Below are 22079 nucleotides of genomic sequence, written 5' to 3'. Positions count from 1 at the left end.
CCAGGAGGAAAGCATGAACCACCACGGGTGCCACTGGGGACACACTCGGAGTTGAGCCTGGACGCAGCTCCGGTTGGTGAGAGACCCCGCAGCGTGCTTTTATTTTTTGTATTTCATTTTTATTTATTTATTTATTTTTTGAGATGGAGTCTCACCCTGTCATCCAGGCTGCACTGCAGTGATGCGATCTTGGCTCACTGCAACCTCTGCCTCCTGGGTTCAAGCGATTCTCCTGCCTCAGGCTCCCAACTAGCTGGGATTATAGGCATGTGCCATCATGTCCAGGTAATTTTTGAATTTTTTAATATAGACGGGGTTTCACCATGTTGGCCAGGCTGGTCTCGAACTCCTGGCCTCAAGCAATCTGCCTGCCTTGGCCCCTCAAAGTGCTGGGACTACAGGCATGAGCCACTGCGCCCGGCCAGAAGTGTGCTTTTAGACAACGGAACAAACAGATGCTGTGGGAAAAGGGCTCGGATTCACCTGGCTTCAAATCCTGGTGCTGACCGCCATAGCTCTGTGGCCTTGGTCACGCCTCTTATCCTCTCGGAACCTCAGTCTCTTCTTCAAAACATGGAGGGTGACGCTACCTGAGGGGCTTGCTCTCAGGCGTCAAATAATGAATAGAGGGTCTGGCACGGGCGCTGATGCACAGGAGGCGCCCCGAACCATCAGCGTCACTCTGATGATTATTGCTAAAATAACCAGCTCGCCCCACGGGTCACTGCAGGAACAGACCCCAAAAACATCTTCGTTCCGTTTCCCGGGTTCCCAAAGACTCCCGGATGCCATGGTGTGGGGCCATGGAAGAAACGTTAGGACATTCAGGAGTGTGGCAGCCCCCGGTAGCAAGAGGACAGAGCCAGGGTGGACCTGTTCTCTAGCAGTACCCAGGGGCAAACGGTGGCGGTTGTTGGTACTCCTCCGGGAGCTGGTCGTTCTCAGGCTCTGCCAAGCCCTGGTGTTCTGGTGTGGACTCCTGGGAGGACAGAGCTCTCATTACCATTTGGTGCCAACTCCTGTCCCCCGGGGTCACCTCATTGTAGCTGGCCGACCTCTCGGCCTTCCTGGTAGGGATCTTTCTGTCTTTTGGTGCCTGGGGCTGTGAGGGGCTTTTGAGAGATGTGACCACACAGGGATCCGTGTGGACTCTGTCCCCCGAAGTGGGATCCCCTGAGTGATCTTCGCTGCCTTTTCCGGTCCCAGGGCCTGAGATCACCGTGGATCTCCGGACATCTAAGAGTGACGGCAGGCTCACAGTGACGAGGTGGCTTTTCAGCTGCTGCCGGACCCTCTGGCCTCTCTGGGGGAGCATTTTGAGGCTCCTCCAGAGTTTCTGGCGGGTCTCTCCAAGAGGGGTTTTTGGGGGGCAGGAGGAAGTGGCTTCCTCGGTGGTTACTCTGTTCATCTCTGATGACGGCTTCCTTTCCTTTGATTGGTGACGCAGGACTGGCTTTGGGGAGGCCTGAAAACAAGACTGGGTGAGGCCTGGGGCAGCTCGCCCACCAAAGTACTGCATCTGTCCCAGAAATTGGAGCCTGGGTTCCACCCAGACACCCTGGGGCTGAGAAACGTCCCCGTGTGAACCCCCAAACCGGATCCCATGCCCTGTCTTTCTTATCTCAGTAAATGGCTTCACTATCTCCCCCAGGGGCTGGCAAACTTGTTCTTCTTCTTTTTTTTTTTTTTTTTTGAGATGGAGTTTCACTGTGTCGCCCAGTCTGGAGTGCAGTGGTGCAATCTCAGCTCACTGCAACCTCCACCTCCTGGGTTCAAGCGATTCTCCTGCCTCCCAAGTAGCTGGGACTACAAGTACACCACCACGCCTGGCTAATTTTTGTATTTTTAGTAGAGACATGGTTTCACTATGTTGGCCCCGGTAGTCTTGAACTCCTGATCTCAGGTGATCCACCCACCTCGGCCTCCCAAAGTGCTGGGATTACAGGCATGAGCCAACACGCCTGGCCTGGCAAACTTCCCTTACAAACAGTCAGAGAGTAAATATTTCAGCTTTGCAGGCTGTACCATCTGTCTCAATTACTTAGCTCTGCTGTTGTAGGGGATGCCAGAGATCACACGTCAACCAATGAGCGTGCCTGGCTTCTAATATAGCTTTATTTATAAACATGGAAATGTGAATTTTATCTGATTTTCAGAGGTTATGAAATAACTATCTCTACAAAAATGTGGGGCCAGATGTGATAGCTCACACCTATAATCCCAGTGCTTTGGGAGGCTGAGGCAGGAGGATTGCTTGAGGCCAGGAGTTTGAGACCAGCCTGGGCAGTGTAGTGAGACCCCGTCTCTCCAAATTTTTGTTGTTTTTGACAGGGTCTTGCTCTGTCACTCAGGCTGGAGTGCAGTGGTGCAATCATGGCTTACTGTAGCCTTGACCTCCCAGGGTCCAGCAATCCTCCCACCTCAGCCTCCAGAGTAGCTGACTACAGGCATGCGCCACCATGCCTGGCTAATTTTTTAATTTTTTGTGGAGACACGGTCTTGCTATGTTGCCCACGCTGGTCTCAAAGTCCTGGCCTCAAGCAATCCTCTTGCCTCATCCTCCCAAAGCACTGGGATTACAGGTGTGAGCCATTGTGCAGACCAAATATCCATGTTTCTTTCCACACCTGGGCTCTCATTTTCATCCCTCCCACCTTGACACTGTCCCCCATCCCCACCTCACTTCCTCCTCCTTTCCATCTCCACCAGTAGCCCGGAAAGCCCCTTCTGCAGCCAGTAGCCACAGGAAACATTTAAAACCACCAGTCCCGGCCAGGTGTGGTGGCTCACGCCTATAATCCCAGCACTTTGGGAGGCCGAGGTGGGCAGATCGTGAGGTCAGGGGTTTGAGACCAGTCTGGCCAACATGGTGAAACCCTGTCTCTACTAAAAATACAAAAACTAGCATGCACCTGTAGTCCCAGCTACTCGGGAGGCTGAGGCGGGAGAATCGCTTGAACCCAGGAGGCGGAGTCTAGACTGTGCCCCATCGCACTCTAGCCTGGTCGACAAAGCAAGACTCCGTCTCAAAAAAAAAAAAAAGTCCTCCCATGCGTACAGTCTCCTACGGCTCCTCCCTGGTGCAACTGGAATAGAATCCCAGCTCCTCCCCTTGGCCCCAAGGCCCTGCACTATTGGCTCCTGCTGACCCTGGGGCTTCAGCTTCTGATAGTCTCTCACTAACCCCACTCCATCTATATGCTGGCTTTTGTTGTTCTGTTTTCCAAACACAACAAGCCCCAAGGCTTTTGCAAGTGCCATTCCCTCTGCCTGGAATATCCTCCCTGTGTCTGTGTGTATGACTGGCTCCTCCTCACCTTGCAGATCTCAGCTATATGCCACCTCCTCTAGGAAGCCTTCCCTGACTGCCTTCCCCCACTTGCACCCCCCACCTCCACTGATGTCCATCGCACCAGCCTGTTTCATTTGTACCACTGTCATAACTTCCCCTGCTGGGCAGGGGGCTTGGAGAGCACTTAGGCTTCCACCTAGGGGTGCCTAAAGGTCTCCCAAACCCCAAGATGCTGTGATACATTCATTCATCCACTCCACAGATTCCTTAGTTAAGCACCTTCAATATGGCAGGTCCTCACAGAGGGGTGGGAGAAGCAAAGGCAAACAAGCCAGATGGAGTTTCCAGTCTCTCAGAGCTCACAGTCTGATGGAGGAGGCAGCCAGGGAGCATGAAAACCCACAAGTAAATAGGATTTGGGAGAACATTTTTGGGAAGTCTGCTGCACTGAATAAACAGGGTAATGTGAAGGAGAATGCAGGTGTTGCTGTAGGTCTGGAGCCTGGGGAAGGAGGCACTTGAAGGAGAAATGAATGAAGACATGGGAAATCTAGGGGCAGGGCACATAGTTTGTGCAAAGGACCTGAAGTGGGACCGGCACATGCAGAGACCCCGAGGTTTGCTTGGTGTGTCTGAACAACAGACGGTATGGCAGCGGGGCTGGCACTGGGTAGGTGATGGGCAGAAAGAGGAACTGAGATTTTAGTTTGAATTTTAATCTCTGTGTTGGAAAATCACTGGAAAGGTTTAAAGCACCAAGCTGTAGGATCTCCTTCTCATTCTAGAAGGAGCGTCCTCTGGCAGCTGTTGACGGCCTCTGCTCCTGCCCCTCAGCCAGGTGGGAGGTGCCTGCCTCCTGTCATATACATACCTCCTCAGGTGCAGACACCGGGCAGGCAGCTGCCTCCGCCACTGCGTTGGAGTAGAGGAAGAGATCCTCGTAATCCACGTTTGCCGGATCCTTCTGCAGGACGGAAGGGGCCTGCAGCTCAGCACTAGGGAGGGGGAAAGGTCCAGCACGGACCCTGGAAGGCAGGTCTCAGGGACCATCCCTCCAATAGCAGTTTCTTAGTACCTAGGCCACGCCCACTAAGCTTTATAAGAAAATATGCCCCACCCACAGCCATTTCTTAGGGGTTGGGACACACCCACTGAGCCTTCTAAAGAAAGATGCCCCGCCCATAGCAGTTTCTTGGGAGCTAGGCCACACCCACTGAGCCTTCTAAGGAAAGATGCCCCACCCACCACACTTTCTTGGGAGCTAGGCCAGGCCCACTGAGCCCTATAAGGAAAGATGTCCTGCCCATAACAGTTTATTGGGAGCTAGGCCACACCCACTGAGCCTTCTAAGGAAAGATACCCCTGCCACAGCAGTTTCTTAGGGGCTAGGCCACGCCCACTGGGTCCTCTAAGGAAACATGCCCTGCCCACAGCAGTTTATTGGGAGCCAGGCCACTCACTGAGCCTTTTAAGGAAAGATGCTCCACTCACGACAGTTTATTGGGAGCCAGGCCACTCACTGTGCCTTTTAAGGAAAGATGCTCCACCCACAACAGTTTATTGGGAGCCAGGCCACACCCACTGAGCCTTTTAAGGAAAGATGCTCCACCCACAGCAGTTTATTGGGAGCCAAGCCACGCCCACTGAGCCTTCTAAGGAAAGTGTACTGGGAGCCAGGCCACGCCCACTGAGCCTTCTAAGGAAAGATGCCATTCCTTCAGGTGAGCCAAGATGATACCTGGCACATGAACCCTTATAAAAAATCAGCCTGTTGACATGTGCCTGGAGGGCGGAGCCATGGGGAAGCAGGAACCACAAGGGAGACGGCTGGTGGGGGGCAGAGGGACTACGAGGGGCGGGGCCGGAGGGGCCAAGGACCATGAGAGTGACAGAATCAATAGAAGCTGATGGGGGCGTGGGAAACAAAGGGGTCTGGGGGGCTTGGCCCCAAGGAGATGGCTGTGAACCTTGTGGGCCCCCGCCCTCACCTGCCTGCAGGGCTGTGTCAGCAGCTCCCTGCGCGGCTCAATTGGATTCTGCTGGTGGAAGGTGACCAGGGCGTCCAGTGAGGTGTGGGCCACCTTCTCCCCGGGGATTATGAAAGTTCCATCATCCAAGAGCTTCACCATGAAATGGCAGCAGCTGCTTTGGGCTCTGCGGAGACACTGAGGGGGCTGGGACATCCTGCTCCCTCTCATCCCTGCCCCAAGTCCCCCCCCCAGCCCTTGGGCTGGCAGCGTCACTGCTACAGCCGGACTACCCCAGGTTCCCATGCAGGCTTCTTCACTGACTAGCCATGCAACACCCAGCAGGTTACTAACCTCGCTGTGCCTCAGTTTCCCCCATTTATAACACAGGAGTACAAAGGCTGACCTCAGATAAAACATGCTACTACAGACAAAAGCTTCACTTATTGCCTGGCTAGGGGTAAGTGATCAATAGAAATGATAATGAAAGCTGGGCATGGTGGCTCACGCCTGTAATCCCAGCACTTTGGGAGGCTGAGGCAGGCGGATTACTCGAGGCCGGGAGTTGCAGTCCAGCCTGGCCAACATGGTGAAACCTTGTCTCTCCTAAAAATACAAAAATTAGCCAGGTGTGGTGGCATGTTACAGGCCAAGAAAATGGGGGTCGTGACCAACTCAGTATACCACTGGAGGCTATGTGAGTAAACGGAAAACTGTTCTTATGAAAGCAGGATGTTGGAAAACTGACAACTGTGTTTGCTGCCAGAAGGAGTGCTGAGGGCAATCACGCCCCAAGCACAGTGTTCCTTGTGGTTAACTATAGGCACGTCTGAAGCCTGTTGTACAAAGAAAGCAATTATGTGTACCTGTGAAAAATCAAGCAGCTGACCAACTGTTACCTCTCCCTTCCTGCTCTTTCTATCTAATAAATACGAAGGGCTGTGGAAGCTCAAAGCTGCCTTTGCTCACTAGAAGCAAAGAGCCCCCGACCCCTACTTTTAAAACAGATTTTTTGTCTTTGTCTTAATTTCTACGTCTGCCTCCTTCATTCCCTCCCATAGGAACCGACAGCAACAGTGGCAGGTGCCTGTAATCCCAGCTACTGGGGAGGCTGAAGCAGGGGAATCGCTTGAACCCAGGAGGTGGAAGTTGCAGTGAGCCGAGATCATGCCACTGCACTCCAGCCTGGGTGACAGCGCGAGACTCTGTCTCAAAAAGAAAAGCAAAAAGAAAGCCCCAACCTAAGGCTGTGTGCCTGGCACACAGCAAGTGCTGAATAAATGCTTAGTTAACCAATGAATGTATATTAATGGCTCTCTATGTGCTGACTGTATCTCAGTTAATCCTCACATGAACACTCTGAATTAAAGTGTGACACTCCTTTACTGAAGGCATAGAGAGGTTGAGTAACTTGTCTAAGGTCACAGAGCATGTAATGGCAGAGCTGAGCCTTGGATAAGTTTTTCCCACCGTGGATGACTCTAATTGAGCCATTGGGTTTTTCTTCCTTTGGCCTGGAATCCTCTGGATTTGTTTGGCTTTCAGGTCTTAAGGAGCTGGGCTTCCCTGGGTTTCCCTAACACACAGTCAGGGAATCACTAATTAGATTGTGAGGGGTGGAGGGAGAGAAGCTGCCAATCTTAGGTCCCCAGCAGCTCCCGTTCTCAGACCCACGGCCTCAGTTACTGCTGCTTTCTGAGAAGCTATGACATGAAGCACCCCTTGCCCCCTCCAAGGAAACCCCAGAGCCCACCTGCCCCTGCCCTGGCCCCCGGCCCAGGCCTTACTTGTAGGAAAGTGTGTAGCCCACGTGGCTGTGACTGACCCTGATGAGAAAGGATCCCAGCGGCTGTGACTCCAGCAAGTCCTCAGCATCCCTGGAAGGGCACACACAGAAAGGAAATGACACACACACAGAAAGGAAATGACACAGTCCAGCCGCCCCGCGTACCAGTTAAACTCCGGGGGCCATGGGATCATTCATGCAGAAGGCTGGTAGTTTTCATTTTCCTTTTTTTCTTTTCTTTTTTTTTTCAGACAGTCTCGCTCTGTCGCCCAGGCTGGAGTGCCGTGGCGCGATCTCGGCTCACTGCAAGCTCCACCTCCCGGGTTCACGCCATTCTCCTGCCTCAGCCTCCCGAGTAGCTGGGACTACAGGTGCCCGCCACCACGCCCGGCTAATTTTTTTGTATATTTTAGTAGAGGTGGGGTTTCACCGTGTTAGCCAGGACGGCCTCAATCTCCTGATCTCGTGATCCGCCCGTCACGGCCTCCCAAAGTGCTGGGATTATAGGTGCAAGCCACTGTGCGCGGCCTCTTTTTTTCCCTTTTTTTTTTTTTTGAGACAGAGTCTCGCTCTGTTGCCCAGGCCGAGTGCAATGGTGCGATCTCAGCTTGCTGCAGCCTCAACCTCCTAGGTTCAAGTGATTCTTCTTGCCTTAGCCTCCCAAGTAGCTGGGATTACAGGCACCCGCCACCATGCCCGGCTATTTTTTGTATTTTTAGTAGAGACAGGGTTTCACCATGTTGGCCAGGCTGGTCTCAAACCCCTGTCCTTAAGTGACCCACCTGCCTCAGCCTCCCAAAGTGCTGGGATTACAGGCATGAGCCACCACGCCCGGCCTGTTTTCTAAATGAACAAACACCCCAAACCCATCGGGTTTTTTTGTTTGTTTGTTTGTTTGTTTTTCAGTTGTTGCACACCTTGGGCTATTCAGGGATTAGGGATGTTCCCCCTGAGGAACTAGGAGGCATCTGATGACCTTGATCTCAGGCCAGACCTCCTCCCATCTCCCACAGCCCCATCCCAATGCCTAGAATCCCCCGATTAAGGCACCTTTGGGTGGATCAAGGTGTCACAAGTAACAAAGAAGGACTCATATACTCAGATGCATTCGAGTGCAAAACCCAGCTCTACTGTCCATCAGCTGTGTGACCTCAGGCAATCGTCTCTCTGTCAGCTTCCTCAAGGGGAAAGTAAACGCCACTTCCAAGGCTGCTGTGAGAAGAGAAAGAACTTGCAACATAAGCATGACAGTTGCTACCTGGTAAGTGCTCCCAAAATGTTTGCTGTTATTATTATTATTATTCTCTTTCTCTTTTTTTTTTTTTTTTTTTTTTTTGAGACGGAGTCTCGCTCTGTCGCCCAGGCTGGAGTGCAGTGGCTGGATCTCAGCTCACTGCAAGCTCCGCCTCCCGGGTTTACACCATTCTCCTGCCTCAGCCTCCCGAGTAGCTGGGACTACAGGCGCCCGCCACCACGCCGAGCTAGTTTTTTTTTTTTTGTATTTTTTTTAGTAGAGACGGGGTTTCACCGTGTTAGCCAGGATGGTCTCGATCTCCTGACCTCGTGATCCGCCCGTCTCGGCCTCCCAAAGTGCTGGGATTACAGGCTTGAGCCACTGCGCCCAGCCTTTTTTTTTTTTTTTTTTTTTTTTTGAGACGGAGTTTTGCTTTTGTTGCCCAGGCTGGAGTGCAATGATGCGATCTTGGCTCACTGGAACCTGTGCCTCTCTGGTTCAAGCTATTCTCCTGCCTCAGCCTCCCAAGTAACTGGGATTACAAGTACCCGCAACCACGCCCAGCTAATTTTTTGTATTTTTAGTAGAGACGGGGTTTCACCATGTTGGCCAGGCTGGTCTCGAATTCCTGACCTCTGGTGATTCACCCGCCTCGGCCTCCCAAAGTGCTGGGATTACAGGAGTGAGCCACTGCACCCGGTCTATTTTCTAGATTATTACCATTATTATCTGGAGTTCACAGAGAGGAAGGCGGCCTTCCGTGGGACAAGCTGGTCCTGCACTATTCAATACAGAGGTCACTGGCCTTTTGTACTGATTTCCAAAACAGCACAAAAAAGGAATATATACTGTTTGATGAACCGTTTTTTGTTTTTGAGACAGGGTCTTGCTCTATCACTCAGGCTGGAATGCAGAGGTGCAATCATAGCTCACTGAAACCTTGATTTCCTGGGCTCAAGAGATCCTCTCACCTCAGCCTCCTCAGTACACAGAACCACAGGCATATGCCACACACCCGGCTAACTTTTTTTAATTTTTTTTTTTTTTTTTTTTTTTGAGTTGGAGTCTCGCTCTGTCACCCAGGCTGGAGTGCATGGCACGATCTCGGCTTACTGCAGCCTCTGCCTCCAGGGTCCCAGCAAGTCTCCTGCCTCAGCCACCTGAATAGCTGGGAAGCTGGGATTACAGGAACGCGTCACCATGCACAGTTAATTTTTTTTTTTTTCTTTTTTGAGACGTAGTTTCGCTCTTGTTGCTCAGGCTGCAGTGCAATGGCTCCATCTCAGCTCACTGCAACCTCCACCTCCTGGATTCAAGTGATTCTCCTGCCTCAGCCTCCCGAGTAGCTGGGATTACAGACATGCACCACCATGCTTGGCTAATTTTGTATTTTTAGTAGACACAAACTTTCACCATGTTGTCCAGGCTGGTCTTGAACTCCTGACCTCAGGTGGTCTGCCCGCCTCAGCCTCCCAAAGTGCTGGAATTACAAGTATGAGCCACCGCGCCCGGCCTAAAAATTCCTTTTAGAGATGGAGTCTCACTATGTTGTCCAGACCAGCCTTGAACTCCTGGGCTCAAGCGATCCTTCTGCCTCAGCATTCCGAGTAGCTGGGATTAAAGGTAAGTGCCACTGCACCCAGCTGCTTCTTTTAATATAGCTACTAAATTTTTTAAAAAATTGCAGTGTGCAACCCATGTTATATTTTTGTTAGACAGCAAGGCCCAGAGCTCAGAAACCATCACCAACACTACTTCCTCTCTGTGGCCTTCACAGAATTTTCTCAAGTTCCTGCATGCAGAGGGTGGCAATAAATATTTGTTCCTCCATTTAGTTAGAGCCGGGCACACATCCTCAGAGCTCACAGTCTGAGGTAGAAACGGCACATTAGGGCCAGACACAGTGGCTCACGCCTGTAATCCCGGCACTTTGGGAGGCCGAGGCAGGCGGATCACTTGAGGTCAGGAGTTCGAGACTAGCCTGGCCACCATGGTGAAACCCTGTCTCTACTAAAAATACACATATTAGCCGGGCGTGGTGGTGCATGCCTGTAGTCCCAGCTACTCATGAGGCAGGAGGATTGCTTGAACCCAGGAGGTGGAGGCTGCAGTGAGCTGAGATCGCGCCACTGCGCTCCAGCCTGGGCAACCGGAGCAGAACTCTATCAAAAAAAAAAAGAAAGAAAGAAAAAAAAAAAAAAAAAGAAAGGGCACATTGGTTGTACCCTCATGGGTTGAGAGCAGCTGCTTGGGGTATTGTGTTCAGAAAAATTCTAGCCAGGCGCGGTGGCTCACGCCTGTAACCCCAGCATTTTGGGAGGCCGAGGCGGGTGGATCACTTGAGGCCAGGAGTTTGAGACCAGCCTGGCCAACATGGTGAAACCCTGTCTCTACTATAAACACAAAAATTAGCCAGGCTTGGTGGCACGTGCCTGTAATCCCAGCTACTCGGGAGGTTGAGGTGGAAGAATCGCTTGAACCCGGGAGGCAGAGGTTGCAGTGAGCCAAGATTGCGCCTCTGCACTCCAGCCTAGGTGACGGAGTGAGGCTGTGTCTCAAAAAGAAAGAAAGAAAGATTCTGAGGCTGTATCCTGCCTGGCCTGGGCGAGGTGTGGGGTGCCGCCAGGTCCCTGGCAGTGCTGGCCTGTTGGCCACTTGTATAGAGAAAGCTGAGAGAGAGAGCAAGTAACTTGCCCCAGGTCACACAGTGAGCCCACACAGGTGGCAGGATTCAAGCCTGGGAGCCTGGAGCTCATTTTACACTCTTGCCACACTGAGCTGAGCCAAGTCCAGAATTCTGCAGTTAAAAGCTGCCCAGGGTAGGGACAGACAAGGAAAGAGTGGGGAGGGCAGGGTGGAGGGTGTGGGTGTGTCCTCACTCTCTTGAGATTGCACCATGGAACCACTCGGGGACCCCGTCTTGGGCCAGCTGGCCCACCTGGGTGTGCACGAACCAGTCCAGCCGTGGGGGTAGCAGTGGGGGCGGCTTCCTGGCCTCTGTCATAGCTTCCTGGGGTTGGGGGAAGGTCACCTGGGTAGAGAAGGGAGGGAAGACAAGAATCAAGCTGATGCACCTCTTTTTTTTTTTTTTTTTTTTTTTGAGACGGAGTCTCGCTCTGTCGCCCAGGCTGGAGTGCAGTGGCCGGATCTCAGCTCACTGCACGCTCCGCCTCCCGGGTTCACGCCATTCTCCTGCCTCAGCCTCCCGAGTAGTTGGGACTACAAGCGCCCGCCACCGCGCCCGGCTAGTTTTTTTGTATTTTTTAGTAGAGACGGGGTTTCACCGTGTTAGCCAGGATGGTCTCGATCTCCTGACCTCGTGATCCGCCCGTCTCGGCCTCCCAAAGTGCTGGGATTACAGGCTTGAGCCACCGCGCCCGGCCGCTGATGCACCTCTTATCTTTGCTCTGTTCTTGAAGCTTATGGTACCTCCTCCTTTGAGAAGTTCTGCAGGGTGGACAGAGCAATGGACTTAAAACTGGCTTGTGGCCAGGTGTGATGGCTCACATGGGTAATCCTAGCACTTTGGGAGGCCAAGGTGAGAGGATGGCTTGAGCCCAGGAGTTCCAGACCAGCCTGGGCAACATAGTGAGACCCCCATCTCTACAAAAAATTTTACAATTTGGCCAGGTGCAGTGGCTCACGCCTGTAATCTCAGCACTTTGGGAAGCCAAGGTGGGTGGATCATCCACCTGAGGTCAGGAGTTTGAGACCATGCCTGGCCAACATGGTGAAATCCATCTCTACTAAAAATACAAAAATTAGCTGGGCGTGGTGGTGGGCACCTGTAATCCCAGCTACTCCAAAGGCTGAGGCAGGAGAATCGCTTGAACCTGGTGGGGCAGAGGTTGCAGTGAGCCAAGATGGCGCCACTGTACTCCAGCCTGGACGACAGAGTGAGACTCCATCTCAAAAAAATAAATAAGTAAATACATAAATAAAATAAATTTAAAAATTAGCTGGGTGCGGTGGTGCATGCCTGTAGTCCCAGCTACTCGGGAGGCTGAGGTGGGAGGATCCCTTAAGCTCGGAAGGATGTGGCTGCAGTGAGCCGTGGTTGTGCCACTGCACTCCAGTCTGGGGAACAGAGCAAGACCACGTTTCAAAAACAACAAAAAAACTGGCTTGTGTGGCTAGGCGTGGTGGCTCACACCTGTAATCCTAGCACTTTGGGAGACCGAGGCAGGTGGATCACCTGAGGTCAGGAGTTCAAGACCAGCCTGGGCCACGTGGTGAAACCCTGTCATTACAAAAATGCAAAAATGAGCTGGGCACAGCGGCACGTGCCTATAATCCCAACTACTTGGGAGGCTGAGGCACGAGAATCACTTGAACCCAGGAGACAGAGGCTGCAGTGAGCCGAGACTGCACCACTGCACTCCAACCTGGGCAACAGAGTGAGACTCCGTCTCAAAAAAACAAAAAAACAAAAAAGCTGGCTTGTGTTTTTTGGGCACCTACTATGTGCCTGATAGATTTTACACATTCATTCATTGGCTCATCCTCAAAGTCCTTCAAGGACTTTTCCTTTTATTCTGCTTATGCCATTGTGTTTTTTTCTCTTTTTTTTGAGATAGGGTCTCACTCTGTCACCCAGGCTGGAATGCAGTGGCTCCATCTTGGCTTACTGCAGCCTCGACTTTCTTCCCTCAAGTGATTCTCCCACCTCAGTCCCTCAAGTAGCTGGGACCACAGGCATGTGCCACCATGCCTGGCTAATTTTTGTATTTTTGTAGAGATGGGGTTTCACCTTCCTGCCCACATTGGTCTCAAACTCCTGGACTCAAACAGTCCGCCTGTGTCAGTCTTCCAAAGTGCTAGGATTACAGGCATGAGCCATTGTGCCTAGGCTCTTATGCCATTCTTGCAAGGACTAGAAAGTTCCTTTTATAAATAAATATTTTAAAAATTTAAGAGTAGAGTATTTAGAGCTGGGCGTGGTGGTTCACGCCTGTAATCCCAGCACTTTGGGAGGCTGAGGCAGGTGGATCACCTGAGGTCAGGGATTCGAGACCTGGCCAACATGGTGAACCCCCGTCTCTATAAAAATTAGCCAGACGTGATGGTGGGTGCCTGTAATCCCAGCTACTCAGGAGGTTGAGGCAGGAGAATCGCTAGAACCCAGGAGGCGGAGGTTGCAGTGAGCCGAGATCACGCCATTGCACTCCAGCCTGAGGGACAGAGTGAGACACTGTCTCAAAAAAAAAGAAAAAAAGAATAGAATATTTAAATATTAAGTAAATATCAATGCCCCCAGAGGAATGAGGAAATGGCAAAATGGCAAGTGAATGAAAGAAACAGCTGACCCATTGGTGGTGGCTCTCTCTCTCTCTCTCTCTCTCTCTCTTTCTCTCTCTCTCTCAGGGTTTCCCTCTGTTCCCGAGGCTAGAGTGTGCAATGCCGCCATCACAGCTCACACTCACTGCAGCCTCAACCTCTCAGGTTCAAGCAATCCTCCCACCTCAACCTCCCAAGTAGTTGGGACTACAGGCATGCATTATCATGCCTGGCTAATTTCGAAAATTTTTTTTGTAGGGACAGGGTCTTGCTCTGTTGTCCAGGCTGGCCTCGAACTCCTGGGCTCAAGCAGTTCTAACACCTCAGCCTCCCAACATACTGGGATTACAGGCACCAGCCACCGTGCCTGGCTGCCTTGGTTTCATTAAACACCAGAGAAATGTGGCTTCAGACAGTCATTTCTGCCACCAACGTCAGCACACATTGTAGCCACTCATGGCACACCTACGATATGTCAGATGCATCATTAATTCACATACTTGACAATTTTAAGCATGCAGTACCACAGGACTTTGTGTACCAATGACAGAGCTGGAGAAAGAAAGCAGCACCGTTTTGCAAAACAGTATTAAGTGAGTATAAAACGAGCCAAAGGATTGTATCTTGCTAGATAGTTCCTTTGGGACCCCTCTTGCTCATGCTTAATTCTTTTTCTTTTTTTGAGATGGAGTCTCGCTCTGTCGCCCAGGCTGGAGTGCAGCAGCGCCATCTCAACTCACTGCAACTTCCGCCTCCCAGGTTCAAGTGATTCTCCTGCCTTAGCCTCTTGAATAGCTGGGATTACAGACATGTGCCACCACGCCTGGCTCGTTTTTGTATTTTTAGCAGAGATGGAGTTTCACCATGTTGGCCAGGCTGGTCTCCAACTCCCGACCTCAAGTGATCCACCCGCCTTGGCCTCCCAAAGTGCTGGGATTACAGGTGTGAGCCACTGCGCCCGGCTGCTCACCCTAAATTCTGTCCTTAAACTGGAGCTCACTCCCTCCACCCATTGGCCCCATCTAATGTTTCAATATCTCAAAAGATCTTTTTACTGGGCTGTTTCTATGAGGAGGCAGGGCCCGTTGACCAATGGCAATCAATATTGACTTTCTCCAACTGGATGTCAAGTATAACCTCTGGGATATGGCCGGAAGGAATTCTGGGGCAACCAAAATTAAGCAACTGTATTAAGAAATGTTTAATAAAGCAGGGTGACAAAGCGATTAAGAGCCTGGAATTGGAGGTTGGGTGCAGTGACTAACACCTGCAATGCTGGCACTGTTGGAGCCTGAGGCAGGTGGATCACCTAAGGCCAGGAGTTTGAGACCAGCCTGGCCAACATGGTGAAACCCCATCTCTAATAAAAATATAAACATTATCTGGGCAAGGTGGCTCACGCCTGTAATCCCAGCTACTATGGAGGCTGAGGCAGGAGAATTGCATGAACCTGGGAGGCGGAGGTTGCAGTGAGCTGAGATCGAGCCACTGCACTCCAGCCTGGGCAACAGAGCAAGACTCCATCTCTAAATAAATAAATAAATAAATAATAAAAATACAAAAATTACGGTGGCGTGTGCCTGCAGTCTCAGCTACTTGGGAGGCTGAGGCAGGAGAGTCACTTGAACCCGGGAGGCAGAGGTTGCAAGTGAGCCGAGATCGCACCACTGCACTCCAGCCTGAGCAACACAGCGAAACTCCGTCTCACACACACAAAAAATAAAAACCCAAAAAACCCCATCACCACCACCAACAAAAAAAGAGCCTGAGCCGGGCGCGGTGGCTCACGCCTGTAATCCCAGCATTTTGGGAGGCCGAGGCGGGCGGATCACGAGCTCAGGAGATCAAGACCATCCTAGGTAACACGGTGAAACCCTGTCTCTACTAAAAATAAAAAAAATTAGAGGGGCGTGATGGCGGGTGCCTGTAGTCCCAGCTACTAGGGAGGCTGAGGCAGGAGAATGGAGTGAACCCAGGAGGCGGAGCTTGCAGTGAGCCGAGATGGAGCCACTGCACTCCAGCTTGGGCGACAGAGCAAGACTCCGTCTCAAAAAAAAAAAAAAGCCTGGAATTCGGCCTGACTCAGATGGCCTGGGTTCAAACCCTAGCTCCCCCACTTAGCCGCTGTGTGACCTCAGATAATTCACTTAACCGCTCTCTGTGACTGTATTTCTGTCTTTAATTTGGGGATAATGATATTTACCTAGGAAAGTTTAGCTGGCACTGTATATATATAGAGAGAGATATATAATATTCATGAATCCAGTTGTGACCTAGCATGGGGTAATGTTTATAGGCTTATTCTTCTTCTTCTTTTTTTTTTTTTTTTACTTGGAAGAACTCCTATTTGTCCTTCAAAACCCAGTAAAAATGTCCCCTCCTCCAGGCAGCTTTCCTGCATCTCCCTCCAGACAAAGCCCTGGCACCCCTCTCTGTCCCCAACGTTCCCCTGCTGTTCCTCTCTCTGGTCCAGCCATGACTCCATGGAGCTAGAATGTCTTTATCTTGCTCTGTCTCCACCAGCCTGAGGGGTCTCCTAGGGATCAGGACTTAGGGCTAGGTTCTTGTGTTGTCGCTTTTTGCTCTGTGCTGGCCCGGTACAGAGGAGGGTGCAAGAGTCTTTGCTGATGAACAGATATCTAGTGATGAAAGACCTCATGCTCATATTCAAACTCCTGACCCTCGTCTGGGGGCCTCCTCTACTTCCTCGCTACCCACATTCCAGACCTAAAGACATCCTTGCTCTCTCTCTCGCCTCTCCACAGCTGTGCTCATGCGGTTGTCCTGCTAAGACCCCCCCTTTCCCCAACTCCAGCTCCATTTTCCAGTGGTCACCACACAAATACCCCCTCCTCCATGAAGCTCTCACCCATGCCACCCCGGGCCCCACCAGCCCTGTCCCTCCTTCTGGCCTAGCCCAGCTCCCATGCTCTGTCTCCTCAAGGGCTGAGAGGAGGGCTGAGGCTCTTGGATCACGTACCTGGGAAATCCGTGGACGGCCGCGGCCCTCGCTGTAGCTGTACCAGTGCCTGCAGGAGCCTGGGTTTCGATTCAAGGTCTGCACGTCAATGGGGCGGAGCTGGCTGCCCCGAGGCAGTTCCTGTTTCTTCAAGCAGGTGAGCCCTGGGGGTGGAACAAGGACAGGCCAAGTCACCCTGTCTGCAGTCCAGCAAAGCATCTGGTGCCACATGTGCAGACACAGCTTGCTCCTGCCTTGCCCCCAACAAGTTGTTATTGAGCACCTACTGTGTGCCGACTCTTTGGAGGACCCAGGGGTGACAAGGAGACAGGTGCAGGCCCCCCCCCCAACTCCTGGCATCTATAATCTATCAAGCAGTGAAGAGGAGTGAGACATCATTACAAAGGGGGAACAGAGGACGGGTGCAGTGGCTCACGCCTGCAATCCCAGCACTTTGACAGGCTGAGGCAGGCGGATCACTTGAGGTCAGGAGTTTGAGACCAGCCTGGCCAACATGGCAAAACCCTGTCTCTATTAAAATACAAAAATCAGCCAGGTGTGGTGGTGCGTGCGTGTAATCCCAGCTACTCAGGAGGCTGAGGCAAAAGAATCGCTTGAACCCGGGAGGCAGAAGTTGCAGTGAGCTGAGATCGTGCCATTGCGCTCCAGCCTGGGCAACAGAGTGAGACTCCTTCTCAAAACAAAAACAAAAGCAACAAACGGGGAACAGAGGCCAGGGGTGGTGGCTCATGCCTATAATCCCAGCACTTTGGGAGACTGAGGCGGGTGGATCATTTGAGGCCAGGAGTTTGAGAACAGCCTGGCCAACATGGTGAAACCCGGTCTCTACTAAAAATACAAAAATTAGGCGTGGTGGCGGGTGCCTGTAATCCCAGCTACTCAGGAGGCTGATACAAGAGAATCGCTTGGACCAGGGAGGCAGAGGCTGCAGTGAGCCGAGATCATGCCACTGCACTTTAGCCTGGGTGACAAAGGGAAACTCTGTCCCAAACAAACAAACAAACAAACAAACAAACAAAAACCAGCCAGGTGTGGTGGCTCATGCCTGTAATCCCAGCACTTAGGAAGGCCAAGGTGGGCGGATCACCTGAGGTCAGGAGTTCACGACCAGCCTGACCAACATGCAGAAACCCCGTCTCTATTAAAACTACAAAATTAGCTGGGCATGGTGGCACATGCCTGTAATCCCAGCTACTCGGGAGGCTGAGGCAGGAGAATTGCTTAAACCTGGAAGGCAAGGTTGCGGTAAGCCGAGATCAAGCCACTGCACTCCAGCCTGGGCAACAAGAGTGAAACTCCGTCTCAAACCAAACTAAACCAAACAAACGAAAAAAACAAAAACAAAAAACAAAACACCCCAAACAAACAAAAAAACCCCAAAGGGGAAACAGGAAGCGGGAAGAGCAGTTGCACAAAGCCCCAGAGGTGGCCTAACTGACCTGGAGGAAGGGGAATGTGAGGGTAAGTAGGAATCACCTTGATCTGGGGAGTGTGTGGTGAAGAAAGAGTGTATTTTTTTTAGAGATGGGGTCTTGCTATGTTGCCCAGGCTGGGGGAGGGAAGAGCAGGCACAAAGGCCTAGAAACTGAACTGAGCCTGGACAGGCTGGGGTCTCATGGCACGCTTAGGTCCACACCAGGACTTCCTCCATTACAAAATATTTAAAAATATTTTTATTAATTGACTAACTTATTTTAGAGACAGGGTTTCACTCTGTCACCCAGGCTGGAGTGCAGTGGTGTGGTCACAGCTCACTGCAGCCTTGAACTCCTGGACTCAAGTGATCCTCCCGCCTCAGCCTCCCAAGTAGCTGGGACTACAGGCATGCACCACCACACCTGGCTCATTAAAAAAATATTTTTTTAGAGATGGGGTCTTGCTGTGTTGCCCAGGCTGGTCTCAAACTCCTGGGGCTCAAGCGATCTGCCCAGCTTGGTTCAAGTGATTCTCCTGCCTCAGCCTCCCGAGTAGCTGGGATTACAGGTGCCCACCAACACGCCTGGCTAATTTTTGTATTTTTAGTAGAGAAAAGATTTCACTATGTTGGCCAGTCTGGTCTCAAACTCCTGACCTCAGGTGATCCACCCGCCTCAGCCTCCCTAAGTGCTGGGATTACAGGTGTGGGCCGTCGTGCCAGCTTAAAATCCTATTTTATAATTGCGTGGGCATTAAGACCAATGCGGTCCAGGCTGGATTCCTTATTGTATATTTATTATTAGGATGTTCGGTTTTCTTTCTTCTGATTTGAAATAAGCTGAAGCTCTTTGGGAAGTCCTACACAGCACTTGGGTGCTGGGTGCAGGCCCTGTATGCTTAACAGATTGGCCAGCCCTGGCCTTGTGCTCGCACGCCAGGCAGACAAGCAAAACTACTTCCTCCTCTCCTTTCAGGCAGAAAGGGCGCAGATCCTGCTGGGGCCTCCCCAGGGGCCTATTGCCCTGGCCCAGCTGGGGCTAGATAACCCCAGGCTTACCCTGGGTGCCTCTCCCATCCCCCTGCTCTTCCTCGGCAGCAGCACCTTGTCTGCCCTCTGTGGTCAACAAGGTCTAAGCAGGAGACACATGGAGCCCTGCTTCTCACTCACCTGCTGTGTGTCCTCAGGTGAGTTGCTCAGCCTCTCTGAGCCTCAGTTCTGCATGTGTGCAATGGGCATAATAGCCCTCCTTAATCATGTGAAGATGATAGGAGAGGCAACCCTCCAGCACAGCGCATGGAGATGAGTTGGGAGTGAGAGAATCAGGACTCTCTGTTGTGACTTAATTCAAGCAAGGCCTTTGTGGGGAAGACTCTGGCTTGGGCCTCAGACCTCATGGGCTGAGCTGCCTTGGGCAACTCACTTCACCTCTCTGTGGTTAATCTCTTCTTCTTTTTCTTCTTCTTCTTCTTCTTCTTTTTTTTTTTTTTTGAGATAGGGTCCCCTCACTCTGTTGCCCAGGCTGGAGTGCAGTGGCGCAATCTCAGCTCACCACAACCTCTACTTCCTGGGCTCAAGCGATCCTCCCATCTCAGCCTCCTGAGTAGCTGGGACTACAGGCGCACCACCACCACACCTGGCTAATTTTCAGATTTTTGAAGAGATGGGATTTTGTCATGTTGCCAGGTTGGTCTCGTTCATGTGATCCTCCCGCCTCAGCCTCCCAAAGTGTTGGGATTACAGGCGTCAGCCGCTGCATCTGGCCTTTTCATTTTTGAGATGATGTCTTGTTCTACAGCCCCGGCTGGAGTGCAGTGGTACGATCTCGGCTCACTGCAACCTCCACCTCCCGGGTTCAAGCGATTCTCCTGCCTCAGTCTCCCGAGTAGCTGAGATTATAAGCGTGCACCAACACTCCTGGCTAATTTTTATATTTTTAGTAGAGGCAGGGTTCGCCATGTTGGCCAGGTTGGTCTTGAACTCCTGACCTCAAGTGGTCTGCCCACCTTGGCCTCCCAAAGTGCTGGGATTATAGGCCTGAAATATTTATTTATTTATATTTATATATATATATTTTTTTTTTTTGAGACAGGATCTTGCTTTGTTGCCCAGGCTGGAGTGCAGTGGTGCAATTACGGCTCACTGCAGCCTCAAACTCCTGGCCTCAAGTGATCCACCTGCCTGGACTTCCCAAAGTGCTGGCATTACAGGCATGAGCCACCACCGGGCCTGGCCTTCACTTCACTTCACTTCACTTCTCTGATCCTCCTGGGAAAGTCTGACCATCGGGATTTAGAGTTTCCAGGAAGATGGGGGTATGTTGGCCTAGCTCCAGCACAGACCCCTAAGACCTTACCACAAACGGCCCAACCTCGCTTCCCCTGACCTGCTTGGGTGATGTGGTCTCCCACAGACTAACGTTTTCCTTTCAGATGTCGCAACAGAATCACCCCCACACCCCTCAGTGTCCGCAGGCCTCGGCCAGCAAACGGACATGCGGGCCCCGGAGGAAGGAAGGGTGTGGAGGGGAAAACGAAGGTGCCCTGGTGGGGAGATAACGGGGCTAGAGTGCCAAGGCGGCCTCTCTCTGATAATCAAGTTCTCCAGGGAGACAGATCTGGGCTTCTCAGCAGAGGCCGCAGCTGGTAAGTGGCCATTCGCAGACTCACGTGGGGTGGCTCTTGGGGGAGGTGGCCGCAATGCCATCTCAGTGCTGGGAAAATGCTGGACCCATACGTGTCAGGGAGTGGGAATCCCTTAGGCTCTACCAACACTGGGCTTGATGCAATTCTTCTTAGAGACAGGGTCTCACTCTGTCGCCCAGGCTGAAGTGTACTGTGCCGTCATAGCTCACTACAACCTCAAACTCCTGGGCTCAAGCGATCCTCCCGCCTCAGCCTCCCAAGTAGCTGCAATCACAGGTTCACACCACCATGCCCGGCTAATTTTTCAATTTTTATTTTGTAGAGACATGGTCTTGCTGTGTTGCCCAGGATGGTCTAGAATACCTGGGCTCAAGCAATCCTCACACCCCGGCCTCCCAGTGTTGGGATTACAGGCATGAGCCACTGTGCCCAGCCCTGGGCTTGATGTAATTTTATGGTTTTAGCTTCCTACAATGCTTTCATTCTATTCATTTATTGATCTCACAAACACTGACTGAGCCCCAGCTCTGGATGGGCACCATGCTAGATGCTGAGGATGAAGCAGAAGGCAAGATCGGAGCCGGGCGCGGTGGCTCAAGCCTGTAATCCCAGCACTTTGGGAGGCCGAGGCGGGCGGATCACAAGGTCAGGAGATCGAGACCACAGTGAAACCCTGTCTCTACTAAAAATACAAAAAATTAGCCGGGCGCGGTGGCGGGCGCCTGTAGTCCTAGCTACTCAGGAGGCTGAGGCAGGAGAATGGCGGGAACCCGGGAGGCGGAGCTTGCAGTGAGCCGAGATCGCGCCACTGCACTCCAGCCTGGGCAATAGCGTGAGACTCCGTCTCAAAAAAAAAAAAAAAAAAGAAGGCAAGATCGGGCCGGGTGCAGTGGCTCATGCCTGTAATCCCAGCTCTTTGGGGGGCCAAGGTGGGCAAATCACCTGAGGTCAGGAGTTCAAGACCAGCCTGGCCAAGATGGGGAAACCCCATCTATACTAAAAATACAAAATTTAGCCGGACGTGGTGGCTCATGCCTATAATCCTAGATACTTAGGAGGCTGAGACAGGAAAATTGCTTGAACCGGGAGGGGGAGGTTGCAGTGAGCTGAGATCATGCCGCTGCACTGCAGCCTGAGCCACAGAGTGAGACTGTGTCTCAAAAAAAAAAAAAAAAAAAAAAAAAAGGCAAGATCGGCGTGGTTCCCACCCTTCTAGGGCCCACAGTCCCTGTGGAGACAGATGTTGAACAAGTTCACATGCAGGACCGTCAGGCAGAAAAGAAAACAGCAAGGCTAGGCTGGGTTCAGTGGCTCAAACCTGCAATCCCAGCACTTTGGGAGGCCGAGGCTGGCAGATCATGAGGTCAAGGGATCGAGACCAGCCTGGCCAACATGGTGAAACCCCGTCTCTACTAAAATACAAAAATTAACTGGGCGTGGTGGCGCATGCCTGTAGTCCCAGCTACTCGGGAGGCTGAGGCAGG

The 22079-nt window shown here is 51.9% G+C and overlaps 1 protein-coding gene and 2 long non-coding RNA genes across 19 annotated transcripts in view; 2 read left to right on the top strand and 1 right to left on the bottom strand.

The window, feature by feature from the left end:
- Window positions 1-283: 283 nt before the first annotated feature.
- Window positions 284-16609, bottom strand: HSH2D (hematopoietic SH2 domain containing). 17 transcript variants are annotated; one of them, XM_074026240.1, is made up of 7 exons: window positions 16537-16609; window positions 11159-11310; window positions 8096-8254; window positions 7047-7136; window positions 5281-5446; window positions 4164-4256; window positions 284-1465 (listed from the first exon to the last, which is right to left on the bottom strand). In XM_074026240.1, exons 5-7 carry the CDS (start codon window positions 5419-5421, stop codon window positions 881-883), a joined length of 819 nt encoding a protein of 272 aa, XP_073882341.1. In that variant the 5' UTR covers window positions 5422-5446; window positions 7047-7136; window positions 8096-8254; window positions 11159-11310; window positions 16537-16609; the 3' UTR covers window positions 284-880. The 17 variants fall into 17 exon arrangements, 16 of the variants coding, with proteins under 16 accessions (XP_073882341.1, XP_073882345.1, XP_073882346.1 ...); XM_074026244.1 differs by having other exon boundaries at window positions 8096-8257; window positions 11218-11310; XM_074026245.1 differs by having other exon boundaries at window positions 11218-11310.
- On the top strand, window positions 7212-16578 carry LOC141409217 (uncharacterized). Its single transcript, XR_012428516.1, has 2 exons — window positions 7212-8306; window positions 16501-16578. It is a non-coding gene; the product is annotated as an uncharacterized lncRNA (long non-coding RNA).
- Window positions 16610-17941: 1332 nt separating the features above from the next.
- LOC123570377 (uncharacterized) overlaps window positions 17942-22079 on the top strand; it is a 10966-nt gene continuing 6828 nt past the window's right edge. The window contains exons 1-2 of the long non-coding RNA XR_006694551.3: window positions 17942-17997; window positions 20383-20595. This is a non-coding gene — a long non-coding RNA (uncharacterized lncRNA). The remainder of the gene's footprint in view (window positions 17998-20382; window positions 20596-22079) is intronic.

Source organism: Macaca fascicularis, chromosome 19 (genome assembly GCF_037993035.2).
Source record: "Macaca fascicularis isolate 582-1 chromosome 19, T2T-MFA8v1.1".
Taxonomy (NCBI): domain Eukaryota; kingdom Metazoa; phylum Chordata; class Mammalia; order Primates; family Cercopithecidae; genus Macaca; species Macaca fascicularis.
This window is presented reverse-complemented; position numbering and strand designations above follow the sequence as displayed.